Below are 14,974 nucleotides of genomic sequence, written 5' to 3' on the forward strand. Positions count from 1 at the left end.
GAGCAAGGAGGGGCTCCCCAGATTTTGGGAGAGACTCTCTAATACCCACACCCAAGGTGCAAGAAGAGATTCATTCATTCAGTGCACCCTTTGTTTACTGAGCACTGACTCCACCCTGCTAGGCACTGCCCTAGATGCTGGGGGTGATAAATCAGACAAAGGCCCAGCACTTGCTAAGATCACATTCTAGGGAGGAAACCAATGGCAAACACATGAGCAAAATATATGTGGAATAGGATATGTTATTTATGTTTTTCTATTCCACTTATATATAATGTATATACCATATTTATAAGTTTACATAAATATAAATTTTATGCATTCATATAAACATGTTTATAAATATAACACATTCCATGTAAACATTTCTTTATAAACTTACATTTAAATATAAACACACACACACATATATACACATATATACACACACACACATATATATACACATACACACATACACACACACACACACACACACAGTGACAAATGCTCAGAAGAAAATAAGGACAAGGCAGCAGTCAGGAGCTTGAGTGAGAGCTGCTTTTATTTTGTGTTTTGAGACAGGATCTCACTCCATTGTCCAGCCTGCTCCCCTCTCGCCGCCCCGCCCCGTAGCTGGGACTACAGGTGTGTGCCACCATGCTCCTCTAATTTTTTTATTTTGTAGAAAGTTCTCCTATGTTGCACAGGCTGGTCTCCAACTCCTGGGCTCAAGTGCTCCTCCGGCGTTGGCCTCCCTGAGTGCTGGGGTTACAGGTGTAAGCCACTGTGCTCCGCAGGGTGCTTTTAGACAGAGAGGCCAGGAAAGGCTCCTTGGGGAGACCACGGGATGAGAAGGAGCAGGAAGAGCACTGTGGAGCAGCATCCCAGCCAGAGGCCCTGAGCCGGGAAAGCGCTCCACTCATGGGAGGCTGGGCTGCAGGGAAGTGAACCCCAGGGCCACCTGGGGACTTAGGAAACCTTCTAGGTGGGAGCTAGGGAGCACCCAAGATCTGCCAGCCACGGGTAAGGACTCACATTTTGCATATAGACTGGTCTGCCCCCACTTCAGTTAATGAGAAAGCAGGGGATCAGAGGGAGGAAGGCTGCACAGGCCTCTGGATACCTCATCCAATGACAAGATCGCAAGGCGAGCATCACCCCCAACGCTGATCAGGCTCGCTCGATCTGGCCTCTTGTTGGTCTTTTATTCGAGTCATTGAAACCGTATGAAACTGCCACTTTTATAGGTCAGCCCATCATACCAACCAAGATCTTAGAGAGGGGAGGTAAAGTTCGGCAGATAAGGGACCTCTGGGTGACTTGCTCTGGGCCCCGGCGTCGCCGGCAGGACCTGCAGATCTGCCCGCCAGCCCGCACTGGAGTGGCAGGGTTGTGCCACAGTAGCGCCCAGTGAATCAGGTTGGCAAACTTAAGCGTGAATTCACCTAGAGCGAATGAGTTGTTAGCAAAGTGAGGCCGCGCTCCAGCCCGCACTGTTTCTGATTCCGTGGGACCCGGTGGGCCCCAAAAATCTGCATTTCTAACAAGTTCCCAGGTGTTCCTGACGCTCCCGGTCGGGACTCCCACTCTGCGACCCTACGCACTAGACATTTGCTGCACGGATAAAGGTCAGAGAGCGGCGCCGGACACTCACTTCTCACCTTCCAACGTCAGTCCTCCCGCGCTGGTCCGCCCACCTCGCCCTCGCACTGCCTCCGGGCTCCAGGTGGTTCCCCTCCCCCAGCTCCGCCAGGGAGGCGCCGGCCCCCGGATCCCCCACTGCGCCCAGAGAGGGGCGCGCTGCCCCTGGGGGTGGAGAAGCACGGGGAGAAGCCGTCTGCCGCACCCGCGGGTGTCGGTGCAGGGCCCAGGTGCCGGAGGATTCCTTCCCCGGACGCTCGCCGCGGGCCGGGTGGGGGCTCTGAGCAGGCGAGGCGGGGCGGGGGCGGTGCTCCGGTGGGCGCGGCGGAGCCAGCCGGGGCGGGGGCGCGGCGCACCTTGCTCCCGGCGCCCCCGCCCCGCGCCGCCGCCAGCCCCTCCCCGCGCTCCCGGCGCCCCCGCCCGCTAGAGACGGTTCCAGCCCCTTCCGTCCGCCCCACTCCGCCGCTGTCCTCCGCCGGCCCGCGTGGGAGGACGATGGGTCAGCGCGGAAAAAGTGAATGAGGGCGGCAGCGGTGGCGGCGGTAGCCAGCGCCTGACTCGGCGGGCCCAGAGCACCGCCCGCGTCCCGGCCCCCGGCACCATGGACGCGCCGCGCGCCTCGGCGGCCAAGCCCCCGACCGGGTAAGCGGCCCCGCGGTCGGGCGGGGTGGAGCGGGGGCTTCCCTGGGCTCGGACGCCCGCGTCCGCACCGCGCGCTCCCGGGCAGGGCGCCCTCTCTGCTGCCCCAGGGGGTGCTGGTGGTAGTGGTGGAGCAGGTGGTACGGTGCTGGTGTTGGGTGCTGGTGTTGGGTGGTGGTGCGTGCTGTGTACTTTGGGCGTCGGGGTCGTTTCCCAGGTAACCGTGTCGGGCAGGGGCCGGAGCGCACTTTTCGCGCGGGCTGGTTTGTATGCAGGCGTCCTTATGGGGGTCCCCGCCAGCACAGCCCCCACTCAGCTCCGAGCTTTCCTCAGGCCCCCCAAGTGTTTGCCGTAGGGGTGGAGCGGGGAGCGAGGGGACGCCCGGCCTTTGACTCCGGCCTCGTCCCTGCGGGCTTACTCCTGGCCGCTTCCGATCAAGTCTTCCCTCTCCCGGCCTCGGCGGCAGCCCCAGGATCGGCTCTCCCGGCAGCGTGGAGGGGAGGGCTCCCCGGCTTCGCAGCGGCCCGGGCCCCGCGTTCTCGGGAGGTGTTCGGATTGCCCGGAGGGTTTCATGGCAGCAGCTCTCCCTCCCTGCCTTTATTCCAGGGTCCCCCTTGGCAGTGGAAGGGGCGTCCTGGTGGGGCCAGGCCTGAGGCGCAGACATCCGTAGCGGACCCGCGAGTCTGGCGGCCCATCCCTGTCTTCGCGATTCCGCTTCTGCCCAAACCTCTCCCGGTTTCTGTTTGCCATCCCCACACCTTGCGTGCAGGGATTACACGTCACATTCAGGATTTGACTCGCAGAAAGAGTAATTTCCCTCATACAGGACGAGCAGCCCTGCTCATTATTCAGACCCTGAGCCAGGTGCGCAGTGCCCATCTCGGCCAGCGGTGCAGGCTGGGCCGCGGGGTTGCGCGCAGTCCCGGCGGACTTTGTAGTTTTCAGCGCGGCGCGCTGGGGACCTTCGAACTCGCTCGCTCGCCTGAAGCAAATGTGTATGAGTCTTGCAAATGGAATGAGGGTTGGGGTGAGCCCTGCACCTGCTTACTGAATGGGCCCACTTTCTGCTATGGCAACTGGACTTGAAGGAGGCAGCTTTGGGGACAACAAATCTTTTTTTCTGTTACAGTTGTGTCCCACTGACTCACCCTGCCCATGTGCCCATAGGCGGGCGTGTTGCCCAAGTGTGTAAAAGACTTTCAATCGGGCTGTTTTTAAAATTTTAAAGTTTTCCTTTAATGCCAGGAAAAGGTGAGCCAGGTTAGCAAATCAAATAATCCTGAAGCTGAGGAATGTTAAAAAGAAGTTTTCTTTCTCTCTCTCTTTTTTTTTTTTGCAGTGCACTTACTGGTGGTTATATAATTCTCTTTGAACAAACAAATTCCCCAGAAAGAAAATAAATGTGGGAAATCCTTTTTCATGGTAATAGGCATCCCAAAATAACAGGGAAATGTGAAACAGAGGTGTCTTTAAATCTGTGGCTTTCGTAGCCTATTAAATGAGCCTATTTAAGGACACTGAATTATTTTGTCACTATCACCGTATAAATAAATATGAAGACAGAGAGAACATTTAAAAGGCTGGCAAAACTGCATCCAAAGAGTGTCTGTAAGATCCTTGAAGGGAGTCTAATGATAGAAGTGAAAGGACTACCCTAAGAGCGTGGCACTCTTTTTCAGCCTGGTGCTGTGTAGCAAGAGGTAGGCGAGGGCTGGCCTTCTCAGTGCTTCCCAGAGCTCTGATTGGCTTTCATATTTGAATGGCAAAGGAAAACTAAGGATTTTTGCTATGGAAAACATGAAATTATTATTCCTGATGCATTCAGTTCTTTCCCTCACTCATATCCAGTGTCTAATTTACTTGTCCGAACATCTTTGTCTAAGAAATGTAGACATATTATTTTTAACTTCTATTGTTCTCACTTTGTCATTTGTTAATACTTTCAGTGAAGAACCATCAAAAAAATGTTAATATCCTTCTATTTTTTCAGACAGGAATTACGTGTTTAATAAGCAATTTTGTGTTCAAATCTGAGGAGATAAATGCTGTTAGGTCTTCGAATATTTTATATAGTTTAGATGTATGCTTGCTAATTATAAAGGTTAGATATTGCTGTGAAATTTCTGGCTTTAGTACATTATTGGTGGCAGGCAGATTCTGTTGGCTCTTCACTGAGATTACTCCTCTGTTCCCTGAGATTAAGGCAGTGTTTGCAGTGTGCTTGAGGGAAATTTGTTTTCCATCTGATTCTGCAACCGTTTATTATAAAATCAAACTTTCAGTAAGCCACTGTCTTCCCACATGATAACAAACTGATGTGGTGAAGCTGTTGCTGTTGCTGAAACTACCACTCCTCCTTGTGTTGTATAGAAACAAGCTAGACTGGGTGCAGTGAATTAACGAGATTTCACCCTGTGGCCTACAAACGCTCTTCTAGAGGATTACTGAAGGGAGATAGATTGGTGAATGTAAACTCACTGACCCTGTGTCTGGCTAAATTATTAATAGGTAGTTATTAGTTATCTTTGTGAAAAACACAAATATACATTTTTACTTGGATTGAAATTGTATGCTTTTTACTAGGAATTTCATTAAAACAGTGATGTATGACTTCCTTGACTCCTGGGGAAAGTGTTCTTTTAGGAAAGAGGCTGTGTGCAAAAACTAACAAGTCAGACTTGATGTGACTTTTAGGGAGTTTTAGAGCTCAGTTGAAGTATAAGAATTGACAGAATACTCAGAACACAAATAAAGGCAAATTGCCTTTTGGTGAGGTTTTGAAGTATATTTAACTCCATACTTTATCTGTTTACTTTGCGTTTGTCTGAATATTTATGGGAGCCATCCCAGTAGTCGGCTGTTACAGAACACAGGGCTAAATTTCCCATTGGACCCTCTGTTAATAAAGGACAGAAGAAGTCTTGCTGTTTGGCAGGACCATGCTTAATTTTTTTTTCCTATGGAGGAAAGACGTTTCTGTAGAATACAATAATCTCCAATGACATGAAATGTCAAAACAGCTGGTGCATTTGATCAATGGCTGTATTCAAGCAGTTTGCTCATGTAAAAATCAGTGGAAGTGTTGCTAATCAGTTTCGTCAAAATGCGGACTTCGTGTAAACATAGCTGTTATTAATTTCTTTGCATAAATTTATATTTATTTAATCAAGTTATTGGAACCAAAATAAATTTAAAAAAATTAATCGAAGTGGGTAACTTGAGCTACTCTAGTCCTGTCGGTGCCGCACATAGTGTTAAGTGTAGAAGGCCTGTGACTCTTGGTAGTGACATGGGGCAGCCACAGTGACATTTTGTATTAAACCCTCATAAGCATGCAGATATTAAGAAAATATTAACTCTACACCATAATAGGAAGCTTAGGTTTCTAGGCCTTTGGCTTTTGGCTAACATGTTAGAGAAAGTGTTTACATTATTTCAAATGAGAGCATGTATAATGAACTGTTACATAAAACTTTTCCCGTTAGATTTGAACAATATTTTTAAAAGATATTACTTCTGAGCTACTCTTTATTTTGGCAATTCATTTAAGAAAGTAAGAGTTAAGGATTGCTTGATGTAATGTGGAGAGTAGGCCTAGGAGTTTTAATGTTTTGTAATTAAAATATTTACTAATAAATTAGAAGAGTTGGACATTTTTGTGTTGCAATATCACATAGTCTCAGAGCATTTTTATTATTTCTCAGTGGTTCTATAAAGGGGATAGAACTGAAGTATGATTAAAATTTGTTACAAAGGTATTTGTTAAGTGTTGCGTCTCTCCTGCCCCCAGGAACTTTTGCCTGCAGTCCCTCCTGTGTTTTCTCGTGACCTCCAGTGCACAGGTGGAGTGGATTATTATTGAGTGGAACCTTGACCCAGGCAGAGCGACAGCCCCCACGTATATGCAGGCCTGGATTCTGTGGACTTCTTAATTTGGGATCCAGGGAATGAAGTCATAATCTGTGTCCACGCAAGTGCTCCCGTAATTATTAAGAAAATAATGATTATAGGATGCATCTATACACCATAATAAGTAGTTTAGGTTTCTAGGCCTTTTGTGCTTTGTTATAAATTTATGATTAAATTTAATTTTGTAATTGATCTACAGTTTTGAAAAGTGAGCATAAATATTTGATACCAAAGTAGTAGTAATATTTGGATCAAGGACATACAAATCTGAAATATGCTAACACTTGGTTCTGATTTAGACTTGAACTTTGTAAATACACTAACAGAGAGTTCCCGTATTTATTTATTTTTTTGGTGGGGGGACATAATCTCACCATGTCACCCAGGCTGGAGTGCAATGGTGCGATCTCAGCTCACTGCAACCTCCGCTTCCTGCATTCAAGCGATTCTCCTGCCTCAGCCTCTGGAGTAGCTGGGATTACGGGTGTGCACCACCACACCCAGCTAATTTTTGTATTTTTTTTTTTTTTAATAGAGACGGGGTTTCACCATGTTGGCCAGGCTGGTCTTGAACTCCTAACCTCGTGATCTACCCGCCCCGGCCTCCCAAAGTGCTGGGATTACAGGTGTGAGCCACTGCAGCCGGCTGAGGTCCTGTATTTAATATATGGTGTTTTCTTACATTCCTTCATTCTCTCCCCATCCACATTTAATTATGAAGGTTTTATGCGTTGGTTAATTTTAATTATGTGGTTTTTTTTTCAGTTACCTTACACTATAGCTGAAAAAAAGTTGATATTTCATGACCCACTGAAAGCTTTTACATATCTTCATCTTTGTACTTTTTCTTTATTTAAAATACTGTACTCGATATTGGTTTATATTACTACATAGAGATGTATTGATAATATGCCTTTTTACACTTTTATGATTTTCATTTATTTGAGTTGTAAATTTTAGTTTCCACCTCCCCCATTTTATACTTTGCTTTCTCGCTTCCACCTTGTCACTTGAGTGTTTCTGGATTTTTCAGGGCCACTCCCTGGCTTTCTGCCCCTGAATTGATGGGTAGCGTATGTCACTTTTCTTTCAGGGTTCCATAATTCCTTATTTTTCATCTGTCTCTTCCTGGAATAGAATTAAAACTTTTTTCCTCATGTATACTTTGTATGATTTTAGTTGCTTCTTGCAAAGCTAAGGATGGTCAATACTTTCAAGACCTAGTGCTATTTATTCTAGACTAGAGTTTGCTGTCTCCTCTGGTGCGACCATAGACAATGGGTTTCCAACAGTGTGTGTATTTTCTGCTGCCTGTCTCAGGGTCATCCCTGTGCTTCTGAGCCAGCCCCTCCAGAGAAGGATGGCTTTCCCCAGCTGGGAGAAACTCTGTGGCCCCTTGGGGTGTTAGCACGCTTCCCTCTGCTCTCCTCATCAGGTGGCGAGCTGCTCCCTGCCAGGGTCTTGTCTTCTACAGGCCAAGTCCAATTAGAGTAATCCCTCAGCTAAAAACATTTGTATTAAAAAAGAGAAAAAGCTTTTTAAGCAACTGCCAGAGTATATTTTTCTTGGATACATTTGGTTAGACAGATTCCCAGACCACAAATACTTTTGTACAAATACTTTTGTAGATCCAGTTCCCACCTGCACCACACCAAGTGATGCCTGTAAAAAGGGCATTAATTGATTTAGAGAAACCAATAAAGTCCTTATGCCTTAAAAAAAATATATATAACCAGCTGGGCTCAGTGGCTTATGCCTGTAATCCCAGCACTTTGGGAGGCCGAGGCGGGTGGATCACGAGGTCAAGAGATCGAGACCATCCTGGCCAAGATGGTGAAACCCCATCTTTACTAAAAATACAAAAATTAGCTGGGCTGGTGGCACGTGCCTGTAGTCCCAGCTACTTGGGAGGCTGAGGCAGGAGAATCGCTTGAACCTGGGAGGCAGAGGTTACAGTGAGCCGAGATTGTGCCACTGCACCCCACCTGATGACAGAAAGAGACTTTGTCTCAAAAAAACCAAACCAAACCAAACAAAAACAACCCTCCAGAGATAAACCAGGTAAGTCAAGCATCCTGACTGGTCGATCCCATCTCTTGTCTCCCAGGTGCTCCTCTAGCATTCACTGCCCAAGAACCTGAATCCCCATGGGGAGCCATTGCTTTAGAGATGCTCCCACCTCTCTCCAGACAGAGGCTGGTGAGGGCCAGACAGGGCATCCTTCCCTGATTCAGAATGCCCTCTGCTTATTTGTTAATCCTATTGACTTTCTTCTATCAAGGGCAGACAGCGGGAGGATTAGTGGAAAGAAAATTGTCTCAGGAACAAGAAGCTTTGGACCCTGGTGCCAGTTGTCCAAGGTGAAATTGCTCCTTCTCCACGCAGCCTGTTAGGCCCATCCTGATGGGGCCTCTCCAGACTTGCTCAGGGCTGTCTGATGATGCATCTGCCAGGTGCCAGTGTTCTCTGCCAGTGCTGCCAGACACAGGTGCTTCTGAACACTTGACTGGTGATTATTGCAACTAGGAGCTGAGTCTTTCACCTTTTAAAATTTTAATCCATTTAAACTTAAATAGCTGTGTGTGGCTAGTTCCAGTGGACAGCGAGGCTCCAGCCTTTGGATTTGCCAGTCTTTGTTTGCCACCGCAGCTTCTTAGGCCTCACCTGGGGTCTCAGGCTTTCTCTCTCACCTTGGCCTGGAGAGCCTTCTTGCCCCTTTCTCAGAATGCCTGTTGTTTAAGCTGCAGCTGGGGCTCCCCCAGGAGGCCTTCTGAGAGTAGCCCTCTCACACCCCACGCCCTCCCCTGTCCGAAAACCTCCTATGGAATTATGATTGTCCCTTTACTTGCCCCTCTGACCCACTGAATTCTGAGCAGCTCCTCGGAGCCAGGACTATTACTTTGTAAGCTTTTGTGTCATCGGTTTGTGGCCTGTGATGCACAGAACAACCCCTGCTTCCCTCTTGCTGGTGGAGGGAGTTAGATAACATGATCTTAAGACTCATGTGAGCTCTAAAATCATATGATTCAGTGTTCCCAGAATATTCTAGAGTCCTCTTCCAAAAAAAACCGTTTCTTAAATTGCTGCTTAAATCTTGTTTTTGCCAGCCTGTATGAGAACAGACCGATCAACTGGCACTAATATATTTGGAACTGATGTGCTTGGACTCAGCTTGCCAGCCATGCAGCCTAGTTCGGTGCAGATTTGGGAGGTGTTAAGAGGTCTTATTTTGAGGAACATAAAGTGGCAGTGGCTTAAAGAGGAGATAATTCTCTCTCCTATCTAAAAGCCCACCTTGGGAGTCCTGGGCTGGTGTTGGGGTGCAGCGTTCCCAGAGACCTGCTGATTTTTATTTGATGCCCAGCTGTGGCTGGTGTGCAGTCTCCATCTGTTCCAGCCTGGCCTGAGGAGGGGGGAGATGCACCCCGTCCTTTCGTGCTCCACCTGCCGGCCATACAAGTCCCTTTGCTCATGTCCCTTTGGCCCAACCATAATCACATCGTCCTTAAAAGGGCAGCTTGGAGGCAGGGGGATCAGAGATCTTAGCCATTGTGATTGCATTTATGACTCCTGTGAGGGCCGGGGTAACGTAGGTGTTAAAGTGTGCAGATGGGTATGTGGCTCCTCTTCCCCCCACCAGGGTCTTGGGAAGGGGTGCCCCTGACAGTTTCTGGCCTTTCTGAAAAACATGTCCTTAGTTTGCTGTGACACACACCCACGTTCTGTAGAGCTCTGACCTACAAAGCCCATGCTTTCCAGACATCTAAGGGGAGGAAGTGACGTTTAGACTGTAATCTTAAAGGCCAGTGGTAAACAGGACTTTGCATCTGCAACACATCAGGGTGCTGACGTCCTTTGCTTTTTATGATGTCTCTGTTCTCCTCGTCCATGCTACAGCCAGCCGCTTCCACTTATTCATAGTGGGCACCATCCTGGAGGAGTGGGGGAAAGAGGATCCCCCAGCCCCAGCCATTAGGGTAGTTGCACCTGGGAAAGTCAGAGCTTCCTGCTGGTTTGGAGGAGGTAGGCAAGTTGGAGAGAGTCCTTGTTAGAATGAGGAGCATTGGCAGAGCGTTGTCTTATCATAAGTGCTCTGCGTGGCTTAAGGACTCATAGAGCTGGAAGAGGAGAAATACCAAATGGATTAACTTTGCAATTACGTGTGGATGGCTTGAGCAGTTAAGTAAGTAGCAAACTAAGGCTAAGGAACATAATGGGAAAATCAGCTGTGTGTGTGAATGTATGTGTGAGTGTGTGTCTGTCTGTCTGTCTGTGTGAGAGTGGGCGTGAAGTTAAAGCTAACTTCCAGCACTTGGCAAAGCAGCAGATTACCAAATCAGTTCTGGCAGTTTTCAAACTTAATGGCTTGGGAGTTGTATTTAAAAATAGTCTTGGGTAGGAGTGTTAATGCAGCCGAAGTGTATACTTTTGTTCATGTGGCTAATTTTTTAGTCTCTAAATACAGTTTGGTTGGCTAGAACCCTCTTAATTAAGTGCAAAATCCGCTAGTGTTCAATGCACAAACTGTTAGGCTGGAGGGAGACTGATCGACAGCAGCCAGCGTCTAAACATTTGCCATGCAGGGCAGGTCCTTGCCAGGCTTTCCCGTCCGCCCACCTGTCCATCTGTTTTGTTGTCTATAGCTACCAGGTAGAATTGGCTTTGGGTGGAACTGAAAACTTTCTTCCTTCTACTCCTGCCTAAACCACTTATTACATGATAATGGTTATCTGCACTCTAACAACATCACACATAGGAAGAGTGAATTGCAGATCTCTCCCAAGAGCCAAGCCACCCAATTGGATTTAAAAAGTGTGAATTGGGGTGATGAAGTCTGAATGTTTCTCATGCTGTGACAACCCTCTAAATCGCTACACTTTACCACTTCTCAGAAATATTTGATTGGTTTCAACGGCACAAACCATAATCAAAGACTGTGTTCTGAATGCAGTTAATTTGTGAATTTCACAATAAACAGAAAAGTAAGGAAAACTAGTTTGGAAGCTAGACTAAACCGAAAAATATTTCAGTTTGGAATATTTCCTTATTATTTGTCCATTTCTTTTTGCTTACCATCATGTTTCACATTTTTAGAATGATAGATTTTTCTAAAGGAGGACCCACAAAAATGTTCTTCACAAGGACTTGCCTTATTTTGGCATTAGAGCCACTTGCCTGCTGCCATTGTCTAGCTGACAGAGATAGGAGATGGCCAGAACCTGCTCCTTGTGCGTGGGAGGTCTGGCTCTCCCATCAGGGCCCTCTGATGTTGGTAGGACAGTACTGTCTTCTCCGTTTTTTGTTTTTGTTTTTGTTTTTGTTTTGAGATGGAGTCTTGCTCTGGCACCCAGGTTGGAGTGCAGTGGCGTGATCTCGGCTCACTGCAACCTCTACCTCCTAGGTTCAAGCAGTTCTCCTGCCTCAGCCTCCTGAGTAGCTGGGATCACAGGCCTGCGCCACCACGCCTGGCTAATTTTTTTTTGTATTTTTAGTAGAGACAGGGTTTCACCATATTGGTCAGGCTGGTCTTGAACTCCTGATTTCAAGTGATCCACCCGCCTTGGCCTCCCAAAGCACTCGGCTTGCGGGCCTGAGCCACTGCACCCGGCCTGTCCTCTTGGTTTTGTAGGTGAGATTGCCATGTGACTCTGACGTCTCTTGTCAGTGTCCACGTCCTCATCCTTAGCCACTCTGCTAGGCCACGTTGAAGCACGGAACTCATTTCCAAAGCTGCTTTATGAAAGCTCCTGCCCTGGCTCCCTGCAGGGTGAAGGAGGATGTTGCTCTGCTCTATTTCTGAAGCCCTGGAGTGTCTCAGCAGCATTTTGCCATGAAAAGCCAGTCTGCCTGCAGACATCCTTATGACTTATTCCTGGTATAGGAGCCTCATGATTACCTGTTTGATTGTGACAGAACTCATGCTTTTCTAGGATGTGCGATTCCTGAGACTCTTAGGTGGGATTTTACTTTTTCAAAGAAATACGTGGTGTGTGGTAGGAGAGGACCAAACTCAGCTGTTGTTGAGCACAGAGCAGTTATGAATTAGTGTAAGGAGTCGAATCCAGACTCCCCTTCCTCAAAGCAAGATGTTCTGCCTGATACTGGCTGATGAATTAATAAACATTGAAAAGCCTTCCCTTTTGTACTGGATGTTGGCCCAGCTCAGTGTCTTGGGCTGATACATTTAATGAAAACACAGAGTTCTGCTCTGTTCAATAAATGAGCTTCCTTCAAAGTAGAAGCTACACGGAACCCAGACCCACAAATTCGCTAATTGTGTTTTCTTTGGGTAACTTTATACAGCCCTTGCTCCAAGCTGCAAGAGCCTCAGTAGTGAGCTGGGTGATGCTTTTAGGGCCTCTTCTCCCCTGCAGGTGAGTGGGTCCTGTTGGCCTGGGTGTGCTAGGCAGTATCGGGGCTTCTAGAGGCCAACACCCTCCAGCAGGGATGAGCTGAGCACGGGGAGAAAATAGCCCTGGTGTGTGGCACTTCCAAGCCGCCTCTAGGTTCATGGTGCCTAGTGTCACTGTGCTCCTGGGGCCCCACTCATCTGCATTACAGCTCACACCTCAAGACACTTGGGAAGCAAGGGCCGTCTTCATTCATCAAGTACAATGTTCCCCCCCACCCCTGCCCCGAGACAGAGTCTTGCTGCTCTGTCGCCTGGGCTGGAGTGTAGTGATGTGATCTCAGCTCACTGCAACCTCCATCTCCTGGGTTCAAGCAATTCTTCTGCCTCAGCCTCCCGAGTAGCTGGGATTACAGGCACGTGTCACCGCGGCTGGCTAATTTTTTTTTGTATTTTAGTAGAGACGGGTTTTCACCATGTTGGCCGGGCTGGTCTCGAACTCCTGACCTCAAGTGATCCACCTGCCTTGGCCTCCCAAAGTGCTGGGATTACAGCCACTGCGCCCAGCCATCATCGAGTGCAATGTTTTAAGCGCATACCTGGTACCTGGTTTAGGGGCTTTTTAGTGCTGTGAACGAGCTGTGTGTTCTTGGCTCTCCTGGGGCCTATGCAAGCAGAATGTCCCTCAATCTATTTTTTTTTAACTTAGTTTTAGTCACTTTCACAAAAGTAATTTATCCTTCTTATGATGTTTCACTTACCTGTGCAGAATCCTCCTTCTGTTAGAACTGATTGTTCTAAATGACATGCACCAAGTTGGAAGATTATACCTTTTGTCTCTTTATTTTAACTGTTGATCTGTGGAAAATATTGCTTTGTAGGTGAGGTATCTAGACGGCAACCTCAGAGGAAAATTATATGTTAGAAATGTTTTCTTGATGTTTACTTTTCATTTTCTGAGTTAAAAATTATACAGTATTCTTACAGTCAGAGATAAGACTGGCTGCAGAGCCTGATGGGAAGTAAAGCATGGCTTGTGTTTACACTGGGCTGGCTTTCATGATTTACCCATGTGCCTGGGAAGGGGATGCACTTCATTTGTGTAACATTTTTTACTTAGGGCAGTGTTTTTATAATGCTAAATATTTATTGTCGTGAAAAGTTGTTCTTATTTATTTTAAACAAGTGAAAGTGACATATAATTGAAACAGATTTTCCACAAGGCTCAGCTTGTGTCCCTCTTTGTTGTGTCACAGTGACATAGGGACCGGCCCTTGTATTACCTAGTGGTGCTGGCATTTGGAGGGGTGGGGGCTGTGCTCTGGGGAGCACGGCTGGTTTGCAGCTCTCTGGTAACTTCTTGGTGAGGGTGTCAACCTACAGAATGTGAGTGGAAGGACAAGGCCTGCACATCTGCGCTCCCCCTGAAAGCTGTGTCACTGCGAGGGACTGTTTAGCCTCCTCATCCCTCATGACTAAGGCGGAGATGACTGGATTGCAGGGTTTTATGAGATGATTAGAGACCAGGAGGAACAGCATCAGTGGAGGGCCTGTCACAGGACAGTTCCTATTTTTTTTTCAATTATTTTTTCATTATAAAATGTTGTTATTTTCCCATTATTGTTTTTCTGCCAGTATTCCATCATTCTGGACCAAGAACATATGATAGATGTGAAACTCTGTCCTGACACCTGTTTCTACAAAGACTTGCACTGCCTTTCCAGTAGGAAATATTACTGCTACCATTCTGTTTTCTTATGGTAGAAATGCGGCCAATGCCACCTTGATAGGAAACTAATGATTCTAAAGATCAGAAGGGATCTGTTGGTTTAGAACAGAAAAATAGCACTAGAAATACAATAAAAATCATAGCTTGTATTCATAAATTGTTTTTCAGTGGATGTTGTAAACACAGGTTTGTACCAGGACCAGGTGGGTCACACCGATGACGAAGTCATGGGCTGGACAGGGTGGGTTGGGGACTGTGGGGACAATGAATGGTGACTCCCGTCCCACTGGAAGAGCTTTGTTAGAAGGCTGGACCCGCCTGTGACCTCTGCCTCACCACTTCTAAATAGAGGTCATTGTGTTTTGCCCTTTGTTTTGCTCTCCTAGCAGTTCTTGGATGTTGTGAGGGCGAGACCACGATTCCTCCATCATGCAGGTGTGGCTGCCTCTCTCATACCGTCACTTTCCAAGCTGACCTTGGTGCTGGCGACAACCTGGGACTGGATTCTGGTCTCCTGACTATTGGACCAGTGAGTGGTTTTGGGGAAGCACTAGTGTCTGGGGACTTCCGTCTGAACTTCAAGGTGCCGCCAGCATTATTCCATGATACCCTTTACCCATTAAAAATAATATAAAAATAAATGTTTGAGTTTAGTGTTGGTGTGCATACAGTCAGCAGCCCGTCCCATATGTTCTGTCGGCGGCTCTGCAGACCACTCAGAGAAA

At 47.3% G+C, this 14,974-nt stretch overlaps 1 protein-coding gene across 6 annotated transcripts in view; it reads left to right on the top strand.

Moving 5' to 3' along the window:
* The first annotated feature begins 2,037 nt into the window (after positions 1-2,037).
* Positions 2,038-14,974, top strand: part of COBL (cordon-bleu WH2 repeat protein) — a 299,291-nt gene continuing 286,354 nt past the window's right edge. For 4 of the 6 annotated variants that reach the window (XM_054495468.2, XM_063667308.1, XM_054495469.2 and 1 more), the window contains exon 1: positions 2,044-2,265. In XM_054495468.2, the coding sequence (XP_054351443.1) occupies positions 2,225-2,265 (41 nt within the window). In that variant the 5' untranslated portion in view covers positions 2,044-2,224. Of the gene's footprint in view, positions 2,266-14,974 lie in introns of all 6 variants that reach the window. The other 2 variants (XM_054495472.2, XM_054495471.2) reach the window with 2 other exon arrangements.

The sequence above is a fragment of the Pongo pygmaeus genome, chromosome 6 (assembly GCF_028885625.2).
Source record: "Pongo pygmaeus isolate AG05252 chromosome 6, NHGRI_mPonPyg2-v2.0_pri, whole genome shotgun sequence".
Lineage (NCBI taxonomy): Eukaryota > Metazoa > Chordata > Mammalia > Primates > Hominidae > Pongo > Pongo pygmaeus.